Source organism: Mesoplodon bidens, assembly GCF_964165515.1.
Source record: "Mesoplodon bidens genome assembly, chromosome: 3".
NCBI classification, from domain to species: Eukaryota; Metazoa; Chordata; class Mammalia; order Artiodactyla; family Ziphiidae; genus Mesoplodon; species Mesoplodon bidens.
In genome coordinates this window covers 145,989,936-146,009,237 of record NC_138178.1, presented here as the reverse complement: position 1 = coordinate 146,009,237, position 19,302 = coordinate 145,989,936, and the positions used below count along the sequence as shown (strand labels likewise).

General features: G+C 54.9%; 1 protein-coding gene across 1 annotated transcript in view; it reads right to left on the bottom strand.

Annotated features, from left to right (window-relative positions):
- PLEKHD1 (pleckstrin homology and coiled-coil domain containing D1) overlaps positions 1-18,249 on the bottom strand; it is a gene marked incomplete at both ends in the record, with an annotated part of 28,973 nt that extends 10,724 nt beyond the window's left edge. Inside the window, 6 exons of the mRNA XM_081227874.1 lie at positions 2,021-2,073; positions 3,088-3,179; positions 4,034-4,110; positions 4,341-4,430; positions 4,762-4,855; positions 18,101-18,249. Coding sequence (XP_081084000.1) covers positions 2,021-2,073; positions 3,088-3,179; positions 4,034-4,110; positions 4,341-4,430; positions 4,762-4,855; positions 18,101-18,249 — 555 coding nt within the window. The remainder of the gene's footprint in view (positions 1-2,020; positions 2,074-3,087; positions 3,180-4,033; positions 4,111-4,340; positions 4,431-4,761; positions 4,856-18,100) is intronic.
- Between the last annotated feature and the right edge of the window lie 1,053 nt (positions 18,250-19,302).

Sequence of the window (19,302 nt, the reverse complement as noted above, 5' to 3'; positions counted from 1 at the left end):
TGAGTTCTATTCCCAATCTAGAGCACACAGCTGACACTGGAATGAGAACCTGAGCACATCCTCTCCCTCCTGCCAGCCCAGAGTAGCCTTCACCAAGGTGGACCCAAGCTGGACCCAAGTGAGTCTTGCTCACATTTTGTACCCCAAACCCAGGAAGTTCACAGCTGGCAGGTCTCCTTCCTTCAGCATGCTATGGCTTTAAGCAATGTCTATGAGCAGTGGGTCTCTGCTGGCCTCATTTCCTGGCTAAAGACCTAGATAGAGTGTCTAAATTTTCCTCGGGCTGACTGCCGTCCCAGATTTAGTCTCTCTGATGGATAAGTCTGTCTCTCTCTGCCAGCGGCTGTGTCTGTCACTCCATCCCATCCCCTGGCTTCCTAAATTACCTGCTTTTAAGTTGCTGACAATCCACCAGAAGTCTCAATTTTCAAAATGTACAGAACTGTATGAAGATAATGCCAACATTCTAATGTGGGAAGAACCCAGATGACAGCCCGGACCCAGAGGCCCACACACTGCTCGGGGGGAGAAGGCTCAAAGCCGTCATGATGCCAATCCTCAGATCCATGCAATCCTAATACAAATCCTCAACAGATTTTCTTTTCTGTTTGTTTGGGTTTGGGTTTTTTGTTTGTATGTTTGTTTTGTAATTGACAAAATGATACTGAAGTCCAGCTGGAAGAAAAATTGGGCAAGAATATCTGATACATTTTTGGAAGAAGAAAAAGGAGGGAGGACTGTCCTACTGGATTAAAATCAAGATGTAATGTAAAATAATAAGAATCAAAAATATTCACTCATCGAGTCATTCCACAACATTTATCAGGCACCCATCCTGGGCCAGGTGTTCTGCCAGGCCCCGGGAGAGTTTGGGGTGCTACAGGGCCATGATGCTTCTTGACTGTCGGGCCCGTTTCCGAGCCCAGTGACGGGGGGTTTGGAAAGGGTGAGGAGTTTGGAAGAGTCAAGTCAGAGAGGCAGGCACTGAGCCCAGGCTGATGGGCCGAGCCCTGGACTTGCCTGGGAGAGACAAGGAACAGGCACCAGGCAAAGAGAAGTAGACCAAATCAGGCCCTCCCTCTGCAGGCACCTCAGGGTATGCCACTCTGGGGCTTGGGGCTCAGGCAGTTCAAGTGCAGGATGGGCTAATTAATGATCGTAACACTAACAAACGTAGATGTTCATTAAGCACATACTATGTGCTAAGCGCTTTCTATGTAACACCTCACGGAATCCTCAAAACATCCCTGATAAGATGGGTTCTATTATTATCCCCGTTTTTCACATGAGACTATTAATGTTCAGAGAGGTTAGGTAACTTGCCCAAGGTCACACAGCCAGAAGCAGTGAAGGTCCAATCCAGACACAGGCAGCCTGACTCCAAGTCAGCACCGCTAACCACTACCCTTCCCTGCCCTTCAGGGGTGGCCGTGATTTCTCAGAACAGGCAAGGCCCAGTGCTGCATGGAGATCCCAAACGGCATGGACTTCAGCTGCCCCTATCTTCAAATGAGGCAAGGGTCTCCTTCACGCCACAGCCTGCCCCCAGCCAATGCTTGGCCTCCTTAGAACTTGTATGTTGACATTTAGAGGATGAAGGAACCTCTGATATCATCCAACCCAATCCCCTTTATGGTGCCAGAAGCCCCACTATGGATGAGAAAGGCCACTGCAGCCTCCTGTGAATATCACCAGTGACAAGCAGCTCATGACCTCCTGACACAGCTTATAAACTTTTTGAATGGCTCTTTCTCTAGAAAGTGATCACCTACCCTTTTTATTTTCCTCCCCCGGGACAGGCAAGGAGAAATACACGTCTTGCCAAGAAGCAACAGCAAGTCCCAAGCACTGTCATCCCATTGGCCTCCCTGCTCTGCCCGTCTGATTTCCCAGCAAGTTGCCTGGGTGCCCATCTCCCCTACACCACTCCCTCATGCCAGGAACACAAGTCAGTACACTGTGGCTGTGAAAGGGCCCACCGAGCGGGAGGCGGCGGGGAGCAGCCTCGATGTGCCCCTACCTCTCTCTGCTCCCTCTGAAGGCAGAGTTCTTCAGTCTCTTCCATCAGTTTGTCTGCCAAAGCAAGCACACACACGGTCACGAAAAGCTCACTCCAGACCCAGTCCTGAGGGGTCAGTGCCTGCGATCACCTCCATCACCCCCAGCTCCTCCCAAGGAAGAGGTCGGCACTGCCGTGCCCAGGCCAGACAGAGGGGGTGGGGCAGCGCCCGGGGATGGAAGCTCCATGCTGGCCCGAGCTGCTACACTCCTGTCCCGGCACTGTCCCTGCTTTGTGCATTCATAAGACAATGACAGCTCATCTTCGGAAGCTCAGGTGGATCTCTGCACCCCGGGGTGCTGTTAGCCTCTGTGCTGGTGTCTGGCTAGTGAGGCGGGGCAGGTCCTGGGGGCAGAGGGTGTCTGGAGCAGGCAGAGGGGAACCAGTGCTGGGGCCCCACTTGTCTAAGCAGGGGAGAGGGTCCCAGGCAAAGGACCGACCTCCCAGGCTCACCTTCTTTCTCAAACAGAGCATGCCTACCAGCCAGTCAGGAACACAGGGGCCTAGAACCTTAAAGTGGGCTGGGGGTCAGAACTGGGACCAAGTCCAGACCTTTGGGGCCCTGGGCAGGATAACATCAATTCCATTAGTGGGACCCTTACTGCATGCCTGACACAAGGGCTTCCAGGCATTTTCTTATTTAATCTGATCCTCATACCACCTCTAAAAGCTAGGAACAAAAATGTCTCCATTAAAAAAAAAAAAGTCTCCATTTTAAGGATGAGGAAACTGAAACTTAAGCTGAGCTGCCTACAGATACACACAGCTGATGGATAAATGACAAAGCTGGGTCCAGAGGCCAGGCCCCTAACCACCAGACTCTCCTGCCTCCTGTCATGCTGGCCCAGAGGACATGTATCACGTCATAGAGCCCTCCAGGCTCCGAGCCAGTCTCTGGCTCCTCATAGCCTGCTAAGTCCCACCCAAGACACGCTCTCTCCATCCTGCATCAAGCCCTGGGCTGCAGCCCCCGGCCCTGAAATGCTACCGTCAGGGAGCCTCAGTTTCCAGCCCATCCCTCAGCCAACCTAAATACTCCTGCTTCTCCTTGGCCAGCTGCAGCCCCTGGGCCTCTAGGCTTTTGATCATGGCTTCTCCCAGCTGGGCATTCTTCCAAGTCCTGGGGAGGGAGGGCAGATGGGACAGGAGAGAAGAGGAAGAAACACAGAATCGTTAAAACAGAAGGGTGGAGGAGAAAGAGAGTGTGCATGGTGTGTACTCGCCATTCTTTCTCCTCCAGAATCCCAGCTCGCATTCACCTCGGCACCTGCGGCTCTGGGCACGCCACCAGCATCGATCAGTTACAGTCCCCGGAGGCTGGCCCAGGCTGCAAAGTGGGCCACCGTGGGCTGGGCCAACAGAACTTTGGGAGCAGGGAAGAGATTGCTTCCTGGGCTGCTTTCTACACCATTGAATGCCTACCACCTGGCACAAGGCCTGGCACGGGGCAGGCACTCAGCATTATTTGTGGAACTAAAAGCACGACCCAGCATGAATAGGCAGGTGCTGGGACAGGGGTTTGTGCGCAAATGGATAACGCTGGGCTGGAGGTTTCTGTGATCTGGACTCTGATGTACAAAGCACCAGCTCTGGTCTGAGCTAGGGTTAATTATGGGCCTGGGGAGATGAGACGGGTGTCGGGAGGCAGCCAAATCCTCCTAGTGATGCTGGGTTTGTTCCTGAGAGTTGGAGACAAACGGTGCCCACGTCTGCCACCTGTGACGCTAGACAAGCAAACTCACTTTGCTCAAAGCTCACTTAGGAGACCCCCCAAAGATGCTCGAAACCTGGTCTGTCTCCTCTCCCCACAATAACCAGCTCCCACAGCCCTGTCCTCCCCACCCTGCCCTCTGCTAGGGTGCTCAGTGCCCACCGGGATCCCAGCAGAGAGGCAGGGAGATCAGGGTCGGCACAACCCACACACTTTCCCCTTCTGGACCCTCAGGCTGACCCCTCCTGCCCGTGCACACTTACACCTTCCCAGACTCCTGCAGCATCTCCAGCCACTGGGTCTGCTCAAACTCCGACTCGGCAGCCAGCAAGATGTTCCCCTGCCAGGAAGAGGACCCATGGTTGTGCCTGAGAGGAGGCCACCTTGAGGACCATGGAGGCCACGGCCAGGCCTCTGCAGGCCCTGATCTGCTCTCCCACCTGACATCCCCAAGTCACTGACACTCTTCCCAGGCCAGCCCACTGGAGGGGTTGCCCCTAGGGAGCCTGGGGTCCCAGAGAAGCTGCTCTGCCCTTGCTGAGCCCAGACCAAGGGGAGAGCCTTACTCACGTGGAAATCCTGGTGGGAGATTTTCATGGCGTAGGGCATGCTGGGCTCTTCCTTAGCCTCCACCAGGCAGCCCCCCAGAGGGATGACACCCTGAGAAAGAATCAGAAGAGGCACCCACCCCCCCACACCCCCGCCCAGCCCAGGTCACTCAAGGCCTCTGGGATCCCTCAGCCATAGTCAGGTGTTGCCCAGGGCCCGAGAGGAAGCCAGACCAGAACTTTCCCAGAAGGGGCACTGGAGGGCGGGGACCCAGGCCAGGAGGGGGCCAGGGTGGCTTGTGCCCCCAGAAGGACTTGTTTTCCAGATGCCCTGTTAGACCAGAGCAGGACAACAGCTGGTACCCTACCCCTCAGGGGATACCAGCCCCCGTTGTCCCCACTGGGCCCTCCCCCGCTGTGGCCCTGGGGAGAGGGTCCCTCACCTTAGGATGTATATTGAAGTATTTGTTGGTTTCAAAGCTCTTTTTTTCACTCTCAGAGTAGTAAAGAAGAAAGCTCTCTTTGATGATGAAAAACCTATAGCAGGTGGTGGGGAAGGAGGGGCAACCAGGAGAAAAGGGGTGAGGTTTCTTGGGACGACAAGAGTGACCTTGAGGGGCCCACGCTCCCATGGGGAGCCCCTGGGGACACCAGCTCAGACTCATCCTCACCAACTCATGTGCCACATCTGGGCAAAGGCCTCTGCTGGTCAGTCACCCACCACCAGGCAGCCCAACACTTGCACCAGTGGAAGTGGGCACAAGAGGCCTTCAGTGGCTTCCACAACTGGCTCCTCCAGCCCCCTGAGCCGCCACACAGGTGGTATCTGTGGTCCTTCCCCTCAGGTACCTTCAGCCCCGTGAGCCATCATCTTGGTCCCTTAGGGTCTATCCCAGGAGAGGCAGAAGGAGGGCAAGAAGACACAGGATCCCAAGGTGGGTCTTTTGACAAGTGGTCCTGAAGACTGGCAATCAAATGGGGTGTGGGTACCAGGCTGGTGAGGCCAGGCCTGCCGCCTACATGTGACACCTGCATTGCCTCTGGGCTTAGTTGCTCCACAGCCTCCTTCTGGGATGTGGGTCTAACTTAGGATCTCTGGGCCCTTGGTGCTTTCTGACTTTGATGCCCACAGGTGGAGCACTGGACCCACCCTAGGGACTCTCACAGACCTCGTGCTTGGAGCTGACTAGGATAAGACACCAGGTGCCCTCCAGGGGAAGATCCAATTGGAGCTGAGAGCCCCAAGGCTCTGGGACATTCAGAGTGGCTGGTTCCTTCCTCCCAGGGCCCCTGCTAATGTCACTGTTGGAGCCATGGGACTTGGGGGAGCCAGAAACAGTGCTCAGATAGGCTCATGACAGCCAACAGTGTGACTCTCCCCGGCTCTGTGTCCAGTGACACTGTATTGGTAGCTGATATCAGTCATACTGTATTTACACCATGAAAATCATCAAATGCTACAAATCAGTGCTGCACCCCACCCTGCTCCCAGGAGAGCCAGTTGTTAAATATTTATCAGCACAGCACTGGTTGGACACACCCTCTTGGGAGGGGCTTGAAAAGTTGCTGGCGAATCTCTGAAGGTGCCACCAGCCCTGGGACCCTTCCTGAGGCCACGGCTACAGCGGGAGGGTCGCTGGCATGGCTGACAGCTGCCGTCTCACCTCCCCTAGGGAAGGAGCTCAGCTCTGTCCTCTGCTGTGCGCCTCACACCAACCACGTTCTTTATCTGCACCGACCCTCTCTGCCCAGCCAGATACTGAGGGGAGCTGCGGATCTTAGAGGTGACATCCTGCTAATGCCAACTCTTCCCCCAGGGGAGGAAGGACCCACGAATACCACCCTCTGCGGAACTGCAGGCACCTCCTGGGGCCCCCAGCGCCTGACCCCTGCCCACCTTCTTGGCCTTCCCACCACTCCTGCCGTTCAGCCTCTCTGCTCGAGGCGAGCACTGAGCTCACTGCCTACTGCCTGACTATGTTTTGCATGATCCTGCGAAGGAGACTGTGCAGCTCTCCCAGGAGTGCCCACTGGTTGAACCTGCCTCACCACCCTTGGTGACCAGCCCAGCCCACACTGCCGTCGGAGTTCCTCCCGCACTTGGTGACTGGCCATGCGCTTGGCACTTAGCTCCATAGCCACACCCCATGTGCTCATCTTGTCTGGAGGGGACACTGGGCTCCTAGAGGGCGGGCCATGGTCCCTCAGTCCTGTGGGACGAGAGATGTCCCCAGAGAGTTGCAAGGGAAATTAAGACCACAGACCTGCCACTTGTCAGCTGCGGGGCCTTGGGCAAGTAAGCTCACCTCTCTGAGCGTCAGTGTATTCACCTGTAGGATGAGGGTGAGAACACTGACCTCATCTGATTATTGAGAGGATCAAGTGAGACTGTGCTCAGCACTCTGCCAATTTACAGGAGACCCGGGACAGGGCTGAGTAAAGCATTCCCATGGTCCCATTACCCACAGGAAAATGGGAGGCAGCCACCTGCTGGGGACCCTTCTCCTCCCTTTTCAATGGCTTCTGAAATACTGCTATGGACTGAACTGTGTTCCCCCAGATTCATATGTTGAAGCCCTAACCCCCAATGTGACTGTATCTGGAGATGGGGTCTCTGGGCAGTAATTAAGGTTAAATGAGGTCAGGAAGTAGGGCCATAATCCAACATGCCTGTGGCCTTCCAGGAGGAAGCATCTGCTCTCCACTCTGCCACTTGAGAACAAAGTGAGAAGGCAGCCGTCTGCAAGCCAGGAAGAGGGTCCTTACCAGAACCTGCCTATGTCAGCACCTGATCTCAGACTTCCAGCCTCCAAGAACAGCGAGAAAATAAATTTCTGTTGTTTAGCAGAAGGGTTTAACAGTTTGACTGTTTACTCAGTCTGTGGCATTTGCCTGAGCTGACTAAGAATAAATACCTTCGTGCCTTTCTGATACTTCTGGAGCACCCTCCTCACTCAGAGCAAAGCACTGTGTCAGGGATGGGTGCGGGTGGCAGGCAGAAGAAGGTCACTAGACGGGACTCTGGAGGCAAACAATCTCCATCCCTCAAGCCACAGCCTCAAGCAAGCTCCCAGCCTCACTGAGTCTTTCCTTCAAAGCTCCTCTATAAAAAAAAAAAAAAAAAAAAAAAAAATCTCCTCTATAAAATGAGGGTGCAGATATCTGTCTCTTGGGGCTGCTATGAAGATATTCATTGATTCAGCAAAGAATCGCTGCACTCCCACCTATGCCAGGCAATGTTCTGGGTGTTGGGGATAGAGTTGTGGACAAGAGACATGCAAATATGTCCCCATAGAGCTGATACTTGAGTGAGTGTGTGTAGTGGGAAGGCAGATGGTAAATAAGTAAGAAAGAAATGCCATGTACTAGACATCCATAAGTGCTATGGAGGAAAATAAAACAGGGTAAGTGACAGGGTGAGGGGTGAGTCGGGGAGGTTTTGATATTAAACAGAATGGTCAGGAAGAGCCTGAAGGTAATATTTGCGGAGAGGTTAGTGTTCCAGGCAGAGGAACTGCAGGCGCAAAGGCCCTGGGGTCGGAAGTGTGCCTGGTTCTGGAAGGAACTGCGGCTGCAGCATGGCTGCAGCAGAGGGAACCAGGTAGAAAGTAGATTGTGTAAGAGCCTGTTGGCTACTGTAATAACATTAACGATAAAGCTAATGTTTACTTAGCACTTATCCCAAGCCATGCCTTATTCCAAGCAGTTACCTCTGTTAATTCATTTAATACTCACTATTATCCTATGAGGCAGGTGTCTGCATTTCTATGGGCAGAAATGAAGCAGAAAGGTGATACAACCTGCTGAAAGTCAGACTGCTAGTTGTTAGAGGCTGGTTTTTCCTCTAAGAGGGACAGCCACCGAGGGTTTTGAGAGGGGTGACACGATCTAACTCACACTGCAAAAGGTTCAGCCTGGCTGCTGGGCTGAGAACAGATTGTTGGCGGGGAGTGTCGGGGAGTGGGGGAGGCACAGGGATCCATTAGTGGCCACAAGAGGGGCAAGAAAGGATCCGGTGGATAAAAGCACATAAAGTCCTCCACACTTGTCTGCCACATAGGATGTGTCCCCAGATGTCACAACCCTCCTCCCCTTGCCCTCTGAAGGAGGGCACAGAGAGGCAGGGGAAGACAGATGTCCAGGGTAGCCTTTGTTCCACACCAGCCAGACTTCAGCAGGCCTCAGGGTCCCCATGGCTGCAGGGGTTGTGAAGGGCCCATGCGCCATGCATGCCAAGACTGGCCTTGTGGCAGCTGCTCTCGGTTTGGTTTGGGTAGGGGTGAGGGTCACGGGGAGGGGAGCCGGCACGGACCTGGAGGAGGAGGGCGACTCCCTGGCTGGCAAGGAAGAGGATGGCCCAAGAAAGGGCATATTCGGCAAGCACACTTCGAGGACCCAAAGGGCTGGCTTTGCTTATAACCCAGCCTCAGTGCCTGCCCGCTGCTCCAGCTGATGACTCTCAGCTTCACCTCAGCAGGTGGGGGCCCAGGGCCTGAGTGCCCCTGCACAGAAGGACACTTCCTCTTCCTGCCCCTTTCTCCGAAGTCCCCTTACTCCCAGGCCTCTCATTCTGACTGCAAGCCAGGGACTGCCTCCTCCTGGGCCCTGCAGAGTTGGGCTGGCTGAGTAAGGGCCAGAGGTAGTCACTGATTACTTAGCTGTTCTCATGTACTGGCTTCCATGCAGAACATACGTATCAGTATTTGATCCGTGTAACAATCCTGGAAGGTAGGGCTTTTTGTTCCCATTTTACAGATGTGGAAACTGAGGCTTAGAGGTGAAGTAACACATGCAAGGTCACACAGGCAGGGCAGAGGTGGAGCTGGGACTGGAACCCAAAGACAACAGCCCCTGCTTCTACACCCACACCACACTGTCTTGGGAGCTGCTCTGGTCTTCGTGCCAGCACCTGGGCAGGAAACAGATGGGCCAAAGGCAGTAGGTGTTAAGGCTGGGTTAGTCAAGGGTCAGAGCTCTGCCACCTACCAGCAATGTGACCAGGGCAAGTCCCCTGATCTCTCTAGGTCTCAGGTCCCCCAGAGTAACTTGAGGATAATAATAGTACGTACGTCTCTTAGGGTTGTCGGGATAATGAAATGAGTTTGTTCACATAAAGACTTCGAACATTGTGAGACACATGGTAAATATTCCTTAAGTGTTTACTTTTATTACTACTATCTTATTTATTATTATTAGGTTCAATGTCTGCCGCAGCCTCCCCTGACCTCCTTTCCCATTTGTGCTCACAAAAGCTCCTACTAGCAGGAGCTCTTGGCTCCAGCCCAGCTGGCCAGCTCGCTGTCCTCCAAACACACAGCACTTTCCTGCATTTGCCCCTCCCTCCTGTCCAAGGCCCACCCTTCTATCCAGGCCAACTTCAGTCCTGGGCGAAGCTTTGTCTCCAGCCCTAGCCCTCAGGGCCCCCCTGTCCAGCCCACTGTGCTGTGGTGAAGCCCAGAGAGTGTGCGTGAGTCTGTGTCTGGGGGGGCGTCAGTGTCTACCCTGGCTGCCTCTTCTCTCTGGTTTTAAAGAATTTAAGTATTTTCACCTCTAGATTAAGGAACACTTATGAGGTACCAAGACACTCATTTTTCTAAGTGTTTTATTGACATTATCTCGTTTAAATCTCTCATAACAATTCTAAGAGATGGGGGTGTCTGTTTTTCCATTTCACTGGTGAGGAAACTGAGGCACAGAAAGATTCAGCAACTAGCAAAGGGCAAACTGGGAACTCAGCTCTGTCTGCCTGTTACTCAACCAGGTTCGTTTGCCTGACGCGCAGCAAGCCAAATGCTGAGAGGCCGAGGTTTGCAGCAGAGAAAGGGGCATATGCGTAGTGGCCGGTAGCTCCTGTTATGTATATATTAATACCACATTGGAAGTTAAAACCTACTGAGAGAAAATTAGACAACTTGGCTCCAACAAGGGTCATCACGAGAACCTGGATTCGATCTCTTGGGAAATATCTTCTTATGGATCCCAACAGGAATAAGGTCGATATTTGAGGGATTACTTAAACCGTCATTTTTTGTGTGCTTGCTAGGACTTATACTCCTTCTTGCTAAAACTCTGTACTTGCTCTTTGCCACGCATCCTTAAGCCCCAAGTTCTAATTCATACGATGATCATTCAACATAAAGACCCAGACCACCACCCCACCCCACCCCCGCCAAAAAAAAAAAAAAGAAAAGACCCAGACCCAAAGCCTTGGTCCCATATTTGCAATCAAGTGCAAAACAATTCCATTCCTCAGATCCTCTGTAGGCCTTCGCCCCTTAACAGCAGAAAGTAGGCCTCTTCCCTCAAGACTGAGGAATTGGACCAAAAGATAGGGGAGGACACGGGGCTTCCCTGGTGGTGCAGTGGTTGAGAATCTGCCTGCTAATGTAGGGGACGCGGGTTCAAGCCCTGGTCTGGGAGGATCCCACATGCCGCGGAGCAGCTGGCCCCGTGAGCCACAACTACTGAGCCTGCGCGTCTGGAGCCTGTGCTCCGCAACAAGAGAGGCCGCGACAGTGAGAGGCCCGCGCACCGCGATGAAGAGTGGCCCCCGCTTGCCGCAACTAGAGAAAGCCCTCGCACAGACACGAAGACCCAACACAGCCAAAAATTAATTAATTAATTAATTTAAAAAAAAAAAAGATAGGGGAGGCCTGAAACTGTGCCCCATAGGGTTAAAAACCCATAACAGAAACTGGTGACTAACAGAAACTCCTGAGCTTGTCTTACAGAACTGCAGATAAGGGAACGGCTTCTTTTAAACCCCTCTGCTTGTCACACAACGAAACCTGCTGAAACCGGAGGGACCCAACCCGGCGGATCCGAGTCTGCACAGAACAGACTTGCTTGCCCCATAGGTGATCTTTTGACGTCACAGCCCCAAAGTCCCCTACGGTTCATACCAAACTCACCTGGAATTGGCACATGTGTCCCATGAAGAAGTCTGTAACTCAGATACGCCTGTGCAGAACATCAATTTCCTCACCTCTTCCCTCCAATCACCTCTCCCCAAGCCTCAGACCACCCTGTTTGTTTATACCATAAATACCCCAAGCTCCTTGCCTTCGGGGAGACGAATTTGAGATTTATTCTCCTGTCTCCTCGCTTGCTGCCTTGTAAATAAAACTTGCCTCTGCTGTAAACCTGGGTGGCTCAGTGCTTGGCTTGCTGTGCGTCAGGCAAACAAACCTTGTTGGGTAACACGCTGACAGAGCTCAGGTTCTCAACTGCTGTGCTCTCTGACGCCTGGCCCCCTCATCACTGCACTTGTCTCTCCTCATCGCTTCAGACCTGGCATTGTTGTTTGCCTTCTTAGAGCTTCTGTCTGCAAAGTGACTGTAAGCTCCTGGCCGGCTCAGGTCAGAGAGCGTGAATGAATCACCTGGTACAGCCTGGGCCCTGGGGCCTGATGATTTCCTGCCCTCAGGGAGCAAATGCAGGAGGGAGAGTTGTATAAATCAATAATGTGAGAACTACTCAATGTCTATCAAGCTCCTTGTTTGTGCCAGGCACTGTTTTAGTAACACCAGAATGTTTGTCAACTACTCATTCCTCACCGTGAGCTAGATGAGGTAAGTGGAGAACAGAGAGGTTAAGTAACATGCCCCAGGTTACACAGCTGGTAAGTGGGGAGCTGGGATCACTACAAAGCACCAGGGTACCCCGTGACATTGTAAGTTTGTATGAGACACCGGAAGAGTACAGACCAGTGAGGAACAAATGGTTTGGGTGTCCAGCCAAGGGAGTGGCAAGTGAGAGGAGGTGACAACTGAGCAGGGTTTGGAAGCATGAATAGGAGTATCTGGGAAACTGAGGGGAAGAGGAAAGGGGAGATGCATTCCAGACAGAAGGAACAGCAGATGCAACGATTAGTGTGTTCGAGGTTATCGGAATATGTCTGGCATTACTGGCAGGTAAGTGCCAAAGGGGTGGGCAGTGGTGTGGGGGGAGGGAGAGTAGGGGGTGAGTCAAGGTCAAAGAGAGAAGTGGGGACCAGACCAGGGTGGGGCGTGTGGTCCTTGTGAGAAGGTGGGGCTGCTTCTTGCAGATGAAGGGAGCTGCCAGTGGGTTTCAAACGGCACTCGTGAGGTCAAATTGCAGTTGTAGACATGGAGATGGTGGCTTTGAGGGCTCCACACCCGGGCAAAGGCGCAGATTAGAGTTATTGGTTATAACAGAGTTATTGGTTATTGCTGATAAGCATCAGCAGGGCTTGTTGAATAGACAAGAGTGGGGAGAGCAGAGTCTGGGATGACATGAGGGCCAGGACACTAGCTTAGGTGACAGGGTGGACACAGGTGCAGTCCAAGCTGAACTAGGGAACCTTCCTAAGCTATGCCTCCACCTTTACTCCCCTCCTCAGTGCTCTGAAGGTGACAAGGGCTCAAGCAGAGCCTGATAGCTAACATAGGCCTCACAGTTGATCCAGCTGGAATTGAGGGGGAAAATGTTACTTAGACCCACAGGTACCTTCTAGGCTGGGTGGGTCCTGGCAAAGAAAGGCCCATCTACTCTGCCGAGCTCCTTAATGTTTGGAGATGCAAAAGCCAAGTGTGGGCGTACAGGCTGGAAAGGGCTTTGCATCACAGAGTGAGAGAAACTTGGAGTTGGGGGAAATCCTGGAGGGCGGTGGGGAGGAGGGGTGATGGGAGAATGCAGAGGAGAGAGGATGCAGGCAAGATGCAAGAGCCCCGGTCCTACAGGGTCAAGAGAGCAGTGAACAATCCCAGCTCTGATGGTAGTGAGATGCGGTGCCTGGAAAGCTTGAGAAACTAGGGAGCTGACCCTCAACTAGGTGCTTGCACCTCTGGGATTTAAATGCCTCCCCCACCCTGCTCTCTGCCAAACCTTCCCCTCAGCACAGTCTCCTAGACCCCCAAAGACCTTGTGCGGAGGCTGGTGCATCTGTGTGGCGGGGGGATGGGCGCGAAGACGGAGGAACGAGCCGGGGTCCATATCTGCTAGTGCAACAAGAAGCATCTACACTGGGCAGCCAATTCATCCACAGATAAGGAAACAAGAGTGTAGAGCCCCTCGGGGATTAGCAGAAACCCTGTGCAGGCTTTACACTTCCTCAAGTCTTCCTGTGGGATGAGACCTTGGACCAGATGTCTCACTCTCAAGAGGGCAGCCAGAGCCCAGAGGACACGCGAGCTGCCCATGGGTTACATTTCACGGGAAGGCGGGATACGCAGCCTGGCTGCCCCTTCTTCCCTGGGCACAAACGTCCAGAACAGAACCAGCACACAGGCTCCCCCATCCCTGAGCCCCTCAGGCACTGAGAACGGGGGTGTGGGGTTTGAAGCCAGGTAAACCCTAGAGCCAGGGAAGGACAGCTTATCAGAGGTGTCCCTTTCAGAAGTGGCAGAAGGAAGGTAGAAGTGACACAGGCCTCAGCACGTGTCCCTTTTCATTCTTTCCGGGTGGCCTTGTATGCTCAGGGGAGGCTCATCCTGGCCTCTGCCACTTGCCTGGCTCTAGGTCTGAGATGACAGGACAGGAGGAATCCTGCCTGTGAAGTACTGATACATGGGTGATGACAAGTTAGAGTTTTTGCAGAGATCATCAAGTCCAAGGGGCTCCAAAAAATGTGAGCGGGATTCTTCAAACAACATAGTAAAGACGAGCTTACTAGGTCAAGCAGATAACAGGGCAGAGGCACTGGGTGAAGTGGGAGGGGGCCTTGGAGCCCCGCCTTGTCTCCCCACCCCGCTGTGGTGGAGTCGAGGCAGTTGTAGAATCACCATGGAACAGAGTTTAAAAGCCACAATTTGATCCATTTCCATTCTGTGGATGAGACACTGCCAGCCAGTGAGATGTGATACAGCCATGCCTCGGCCTGAGTCATGCGGCTGGTCACCGGCAGAGCTGGGACTGGAACTCAGAGGTCCTGCCTCTAAGCATGGGTTCACCTGCCACCAACGGCCACAGCTGCTCTCAAAAGAAATGGCTTTGTATAAGGAAGCTGATTTGCCTGAAAGGGTCCTTGCTTGAGTTCTGGCCCCCATTTTCAAACAGGCCATCAACAGCCTCTAATGCCAGTTCCTTGGGAGTGCGGGGAGAGGAAGAAGTGTGTCTTGTTTGCACAACCGACTCATTTAACTTTGGTGCACAGGACCGCAGTGAAGCCTGAAATAATGGGTGTTAATTTCATCTTACAGCTGTGCTGCGATCCGGAGAGTGTACCCATCTCCTTAAGCTAAGGACTCCGTGTAACCTCGATGTCACCACCTCAGAACGGGCAGCATGCGATGGACAGAGGGATCTGGGGAGGTCCCTCAGCTGCCGCCTAGCCACTGCCTACCACCAAATGCTGTCCTTCTAAAAGAAGTTTGGAGAACACAAGTTGATTATAAAAAGAGGGGCCTGCAGGCACCCTCCAGCTGGGATAGAACAAGCAGAAATGCTGCAGCTGTGCTGGGGGGACACCTCCCAGTCAGCTGTGAGAAACGCTACATGAGCCAGAAAGTGAGACCAAATCCCAGTGTCACTACCGTGACGCAGAGCCTAGTGCGTGGAGGTGATACGCAAGCTCTTCCCCTCAGCCCTTTGGGACAGCTCAGTATCGCAGTGTCACCTTTAGGAAGCGGTGCTCACAGCCAAAGAGGAAACTCCCGGACCCAAATCTCTGTGTGAAGAAAGTCTCCCCAGGTCTTTTTGGTATGACGACCACCAACTGCACAGATCATCTTTCCACACCTGCGCAGGTTGTGGCCTGAGATTTGGGAAATTAGGCCACTGTCTCCATGGTTTCCCTGGCACTTAGTGGACACCGTGAGTCTCAGCTCCCTGAGGCAGGACCCACCGATGTTCCACAGGAGTGAGCTGCTGCTGGGCTGGGCTCAGGGCCCACTGGTCACCTTACACCTGGGGGGCTGGGGGAGGAGGGACGGGAGTGTAGACGCTCCTGCTGCAGGAAGGAAGGGGCTGGGCCCGCCTCATCAGGGGCTCCAGCCTTGGGAGGTGCTGGGAGGGATTTGGGAGAGGGACTGGAATGCCGGGGAAAGTAAGAAGCCCAGAGAGAGAGCTGGCCTGTCTGCTGGACCAGCGCTACCACGGGGCTGACACCAGCCAAGGCAGAGATGCTCCACTCCCTTCCTCCTTGTCTCTGAGCACCCGCATCTCCACTGCTCACAGGTTAGGGGGAGGACAGACTCATCCACCTTGCCCTCTAGACACCTCTTCCAGATCCTCTTATCTCTGCTAAGGAATGCTTTTGATTCCTTTCTCTTTTTGTTGTTCATGGGAAAAAAGCTGACCCTTCAGCTCAAAGGCACCTTCCCACCCCGGGAAGGGCAGGACTGCTGGGGCACCAGGAGCTGGAGGCACAGCCCTGAAACAGACCCTGAGCGGAAGAGGTTTTACAGAACCCAGCTGGCCACAGCCGCCCCCAACCTGCCCGTTCGTTATTTATGTGGCTCGGGAGCCTTTCCAGGGCCCTTCCTTTTAGCTGTCACTCTCCCAGGGCATCGATCGCCCTAATGGCAAGGCAGTGGCGGGCCTGAGCTGCCCGTTCCCAGGCCTTCCTGCGGCTGCTAATTAGCTGGAGTCCACAGACTCCACTTCACAAATGGGGAACTGGGACCCAGGGGCCCCTGCTGGGCATTGAAAGGGAGCTAAGCTTAGTATCATGCCTCCCCCAACCCAGACCCTCTCTGGCTGGCTGTTGCTGATCCAAGGCTAAATCGTGTGTGTGTGTGTGTGTGTGTGTGTGTGTGTCTGGTGTGTTCCCAGAACTGTGAACATGAACAGAGGCCTAGAGTGGGCAGGGGGAATGTTAGTTCTTTCCTGAGTCCCAGGGGAAGGGGAGTCTTTTCACAGTGGCGACTCCAGAATTCCCACAAAGGAAGGGAACAGAAGTGACAGTCTCCTTGGGAGGGGGCTGGAGGCCTTGACTTTGCAGGGCATGTACGCTGTTCTGACTTGGATTGGACGGTTTCTGAGTGGCTGTAGGGGTTACTGGTGGAGATTCTTGGGGTGGGGGCACTACAGCTCTCCAAGGCCCCCTTGGCTCCATCACTGTGCTTTTAGCTGGAGCTTTTGTCCCCAGCACCTCCCAGCCCTGGAATCAACTGTAGCTGCAGGGGCCAGGTCCCCACACCTGTGGGTGAGGGGGGCCAGGGGACAGAACCTGAGGGTTGCAGACCCCTAGCATTTACTAGGGATGCAATCGGGTGAAAATGCCTGGAAAGAGACATCTTGGATGTCCGGAGGTAATACCAAGGACAGCAGCCAGACCCAGTGGAGGAGTGTGGGCTGCCTGGAGCAGCTGAGGTAGAAGTGGTGATGGGGCACTCTGCTAATGGTTCTTAAAGTTATAAGCAGCCCTCCCACCACCACTCGGGCGCCCTGGAAGAGACAAGCTAGCTCCTGGCACTTGGGAACTGCAGCTCAGACAGCACAGCCCTGGAAACCCCTCACAAGATGCTCACCACGCTGCCCCAGGCCTCCATCCAGGGGATCAGAGATGAGCTGAACTTTGGAGGAACTCAAGGAGCCTACATCCCATTAAACCCCAGAGTGAAATCCAGCAGAACTAACAGGGTTTCGCAAAAGTATGCGAAACCAGGTATGTAAAATGTGAAACACCATCTACAGCTCTGTTTGTTCTGTGGTCTTGCAGACGTATTAAATTATTCATCAAAACAGAACATCAGAACCAACCACTACCATGTCTCCGTGAACTGTGTTCCTGGGAACATATGAAGCCCCCCCTGCTCAGGGGCAGACTCATAGTGTGGGTTGGGAAGGGGCATCTAGACGCAATCCTAGCTTCCTGGGCAGGATCATGCCTCCAGGGAGGGGCCAATCAGGGTCTGAGTTCGCTAGGCCATTCCATAGCAAACCTCAGAACTGAGATGGGCTTGAAGGTGAAAGCTGTCCAGAAGGTGTCCCATTGCTCCTGAAACCAGCATTGGGAGCTTCCTGCAAATTCAGGGCTGTGAACTCCCCCTTCCTCCAATACCTTCCAGGCTCATTTATGAGTGGAAAGCAGCTACTGATGTCTGGGGAGTGCGGCCTATGAGTTGGGACCAGGAAGCTGATGCTGAAAGACCCAGGCTGCTCTGACCTTCCCAACCACTCCTTCCAAGGGATCCATCCTTCTAACAGGACCAGTCCATCCTTTCCCCCACTTTCCTCAGTCTCTGCCCCATCTCCCTTGAAATATATGCATTTCAAGGGGCAGTTGGAGGGGTTCCCAGCATCACTCCTCCAGGGGTGGGCACAGAGCCTTCTAGGCCCTTCTTCCTTCTCCTGGCCGGTGCCTTTCAGAAGCTCTCTCAGTGTATGTACCAGTTGGGGGTAGGCGGGAGTGGGGGGTGGGATGTAGGACACCCATGTCCCACCTTCAGCGCACTTCCAGAAGCCTGGAGCAGGGGAGTTGTGAAGATGATGGAACGGCAGTGGGGCTCCCAGGAGGCTATCTTTGGTTGGAGACAGGGCTTTTTCCTCCGCAGCAGAGTATGGCCCAATCTGACCCAGCTGGGCTCCTACCACGGCCACGACCTCTTCAGCCCACATCCACTCTCCCCAACCCGACTTAAATCCATTCCGCAGAGAACTCAGCGGTCCCACCCCAGCTCGACCAGCCTCCGGCAGAGATAACCCAGCCCAGGCTGGGATCCACATCTTCCAGGAGGAGCCAGCGTAGAGTGAAATGGGGCGAGGCCAAGGTCACAAAAGAACGCAGAGGTAGGACGGTAATGAAGGGTTTGGTAGGGGGTCCTTGGGCCCTGGCTCCCTCCCCCGGCGGTCCTCACCGGGAGCGGTAGGGGCACTCACCGTCGAGACCACTTGGCCGACGGCCTCCCGAAGGGCCGCTTCCACAGCACACCATAGAGCTGCACTTTGGTGCTGATGTCCAGCGCGTCCGAGTCAGCCTGCTCCAGAGACGGCGAGGGCGACACCGAGTTGGACTTGGACGTGAACATCCTGCTTCAGCGGGGCTGCCCCAGCCGGGCCCACCCGCTCCCCGGGGCCGGCACGGATGCGGGGCTCCGGGCGAGGGCGGGCGCGGCGGGCGGCTGCGGGGCAGCGGCGGCGGCGGGCGCCTCCGGGCGCCGTCGGGGCGCGTCGCAGCCGGCGGAGACGCGGGGCGGCCCCAACCGAGAGCTGCTGCGTTAAAGAGCGCGGGGCCCGGAGCGCCGCGGCAACTGGCGAGGGGCGCGCAGCCTGCGGCTCGGGCTCGGGGCTGCGCCGGGCCAGGCGGGAACCCGGCGGGGAGGGAGGCTCAGTCTCCAGTCAGCAGCATCGCCCACCCCCCTCCCTGAGACAGCCCCAATTCTGGTGGCCCCGATTGGCTGGGAGGGGCAGGTGAGCTGGCTGGAGGCCGGCCGCGAGCGCCAATCAGTGCGGGCGCCGGCGGGAGGGCCGGGCTCCGTGCGTCCGGAAGGTCCCGGCGGGTCGCCCGGCCCCGAGACGAGGCCCCAGCACTTCCCCACCCCCACCCCGCGTACCCATTTCTCCCCCGGGTTCCCTCTCGGTTGCAGCGCCCACATCGAAACCGGGAACACGTCTGCTTTGTGATGGGCTTGGAGTCACTGCTGCAGATCCCTACTCGCTCTGGGTGGGGGAGAGCAGATGATCGGGCTTGGAATCCCAGCTCAGTCCTTACATGACTCCGTGAAGCTGCGGTGAGCCTCAGTTTTCTCTCCTGTGGAGCGGAGACGCCTGTACCTTCTCGGGCAGGGCGGGGGCCAGGTAAGACTTCAGCCAGTGCCCGAGCGCCCGCCCCGAGAGGAGGCTCCATCGGGGCTGTCAGGCCCTCCCCGCCTGCTCTGCTGGGTCTCACTTTGTACCACCGCTGCCGCGCCCGGATCGGATTTCTTTTCCCAGAACTTGGCTGCCTGCGTCGGCATTTGGCACTCAGTGCCAATCCCGAGCGGTCAGTGCAGCTACTGTCCGTGATTTATCTGCACGCCTGGCTCGTGCTCCCTGGGGCCTGGCGCTCCATCCACTTCCGCTCCTCTCGGCGCCTCTAGATG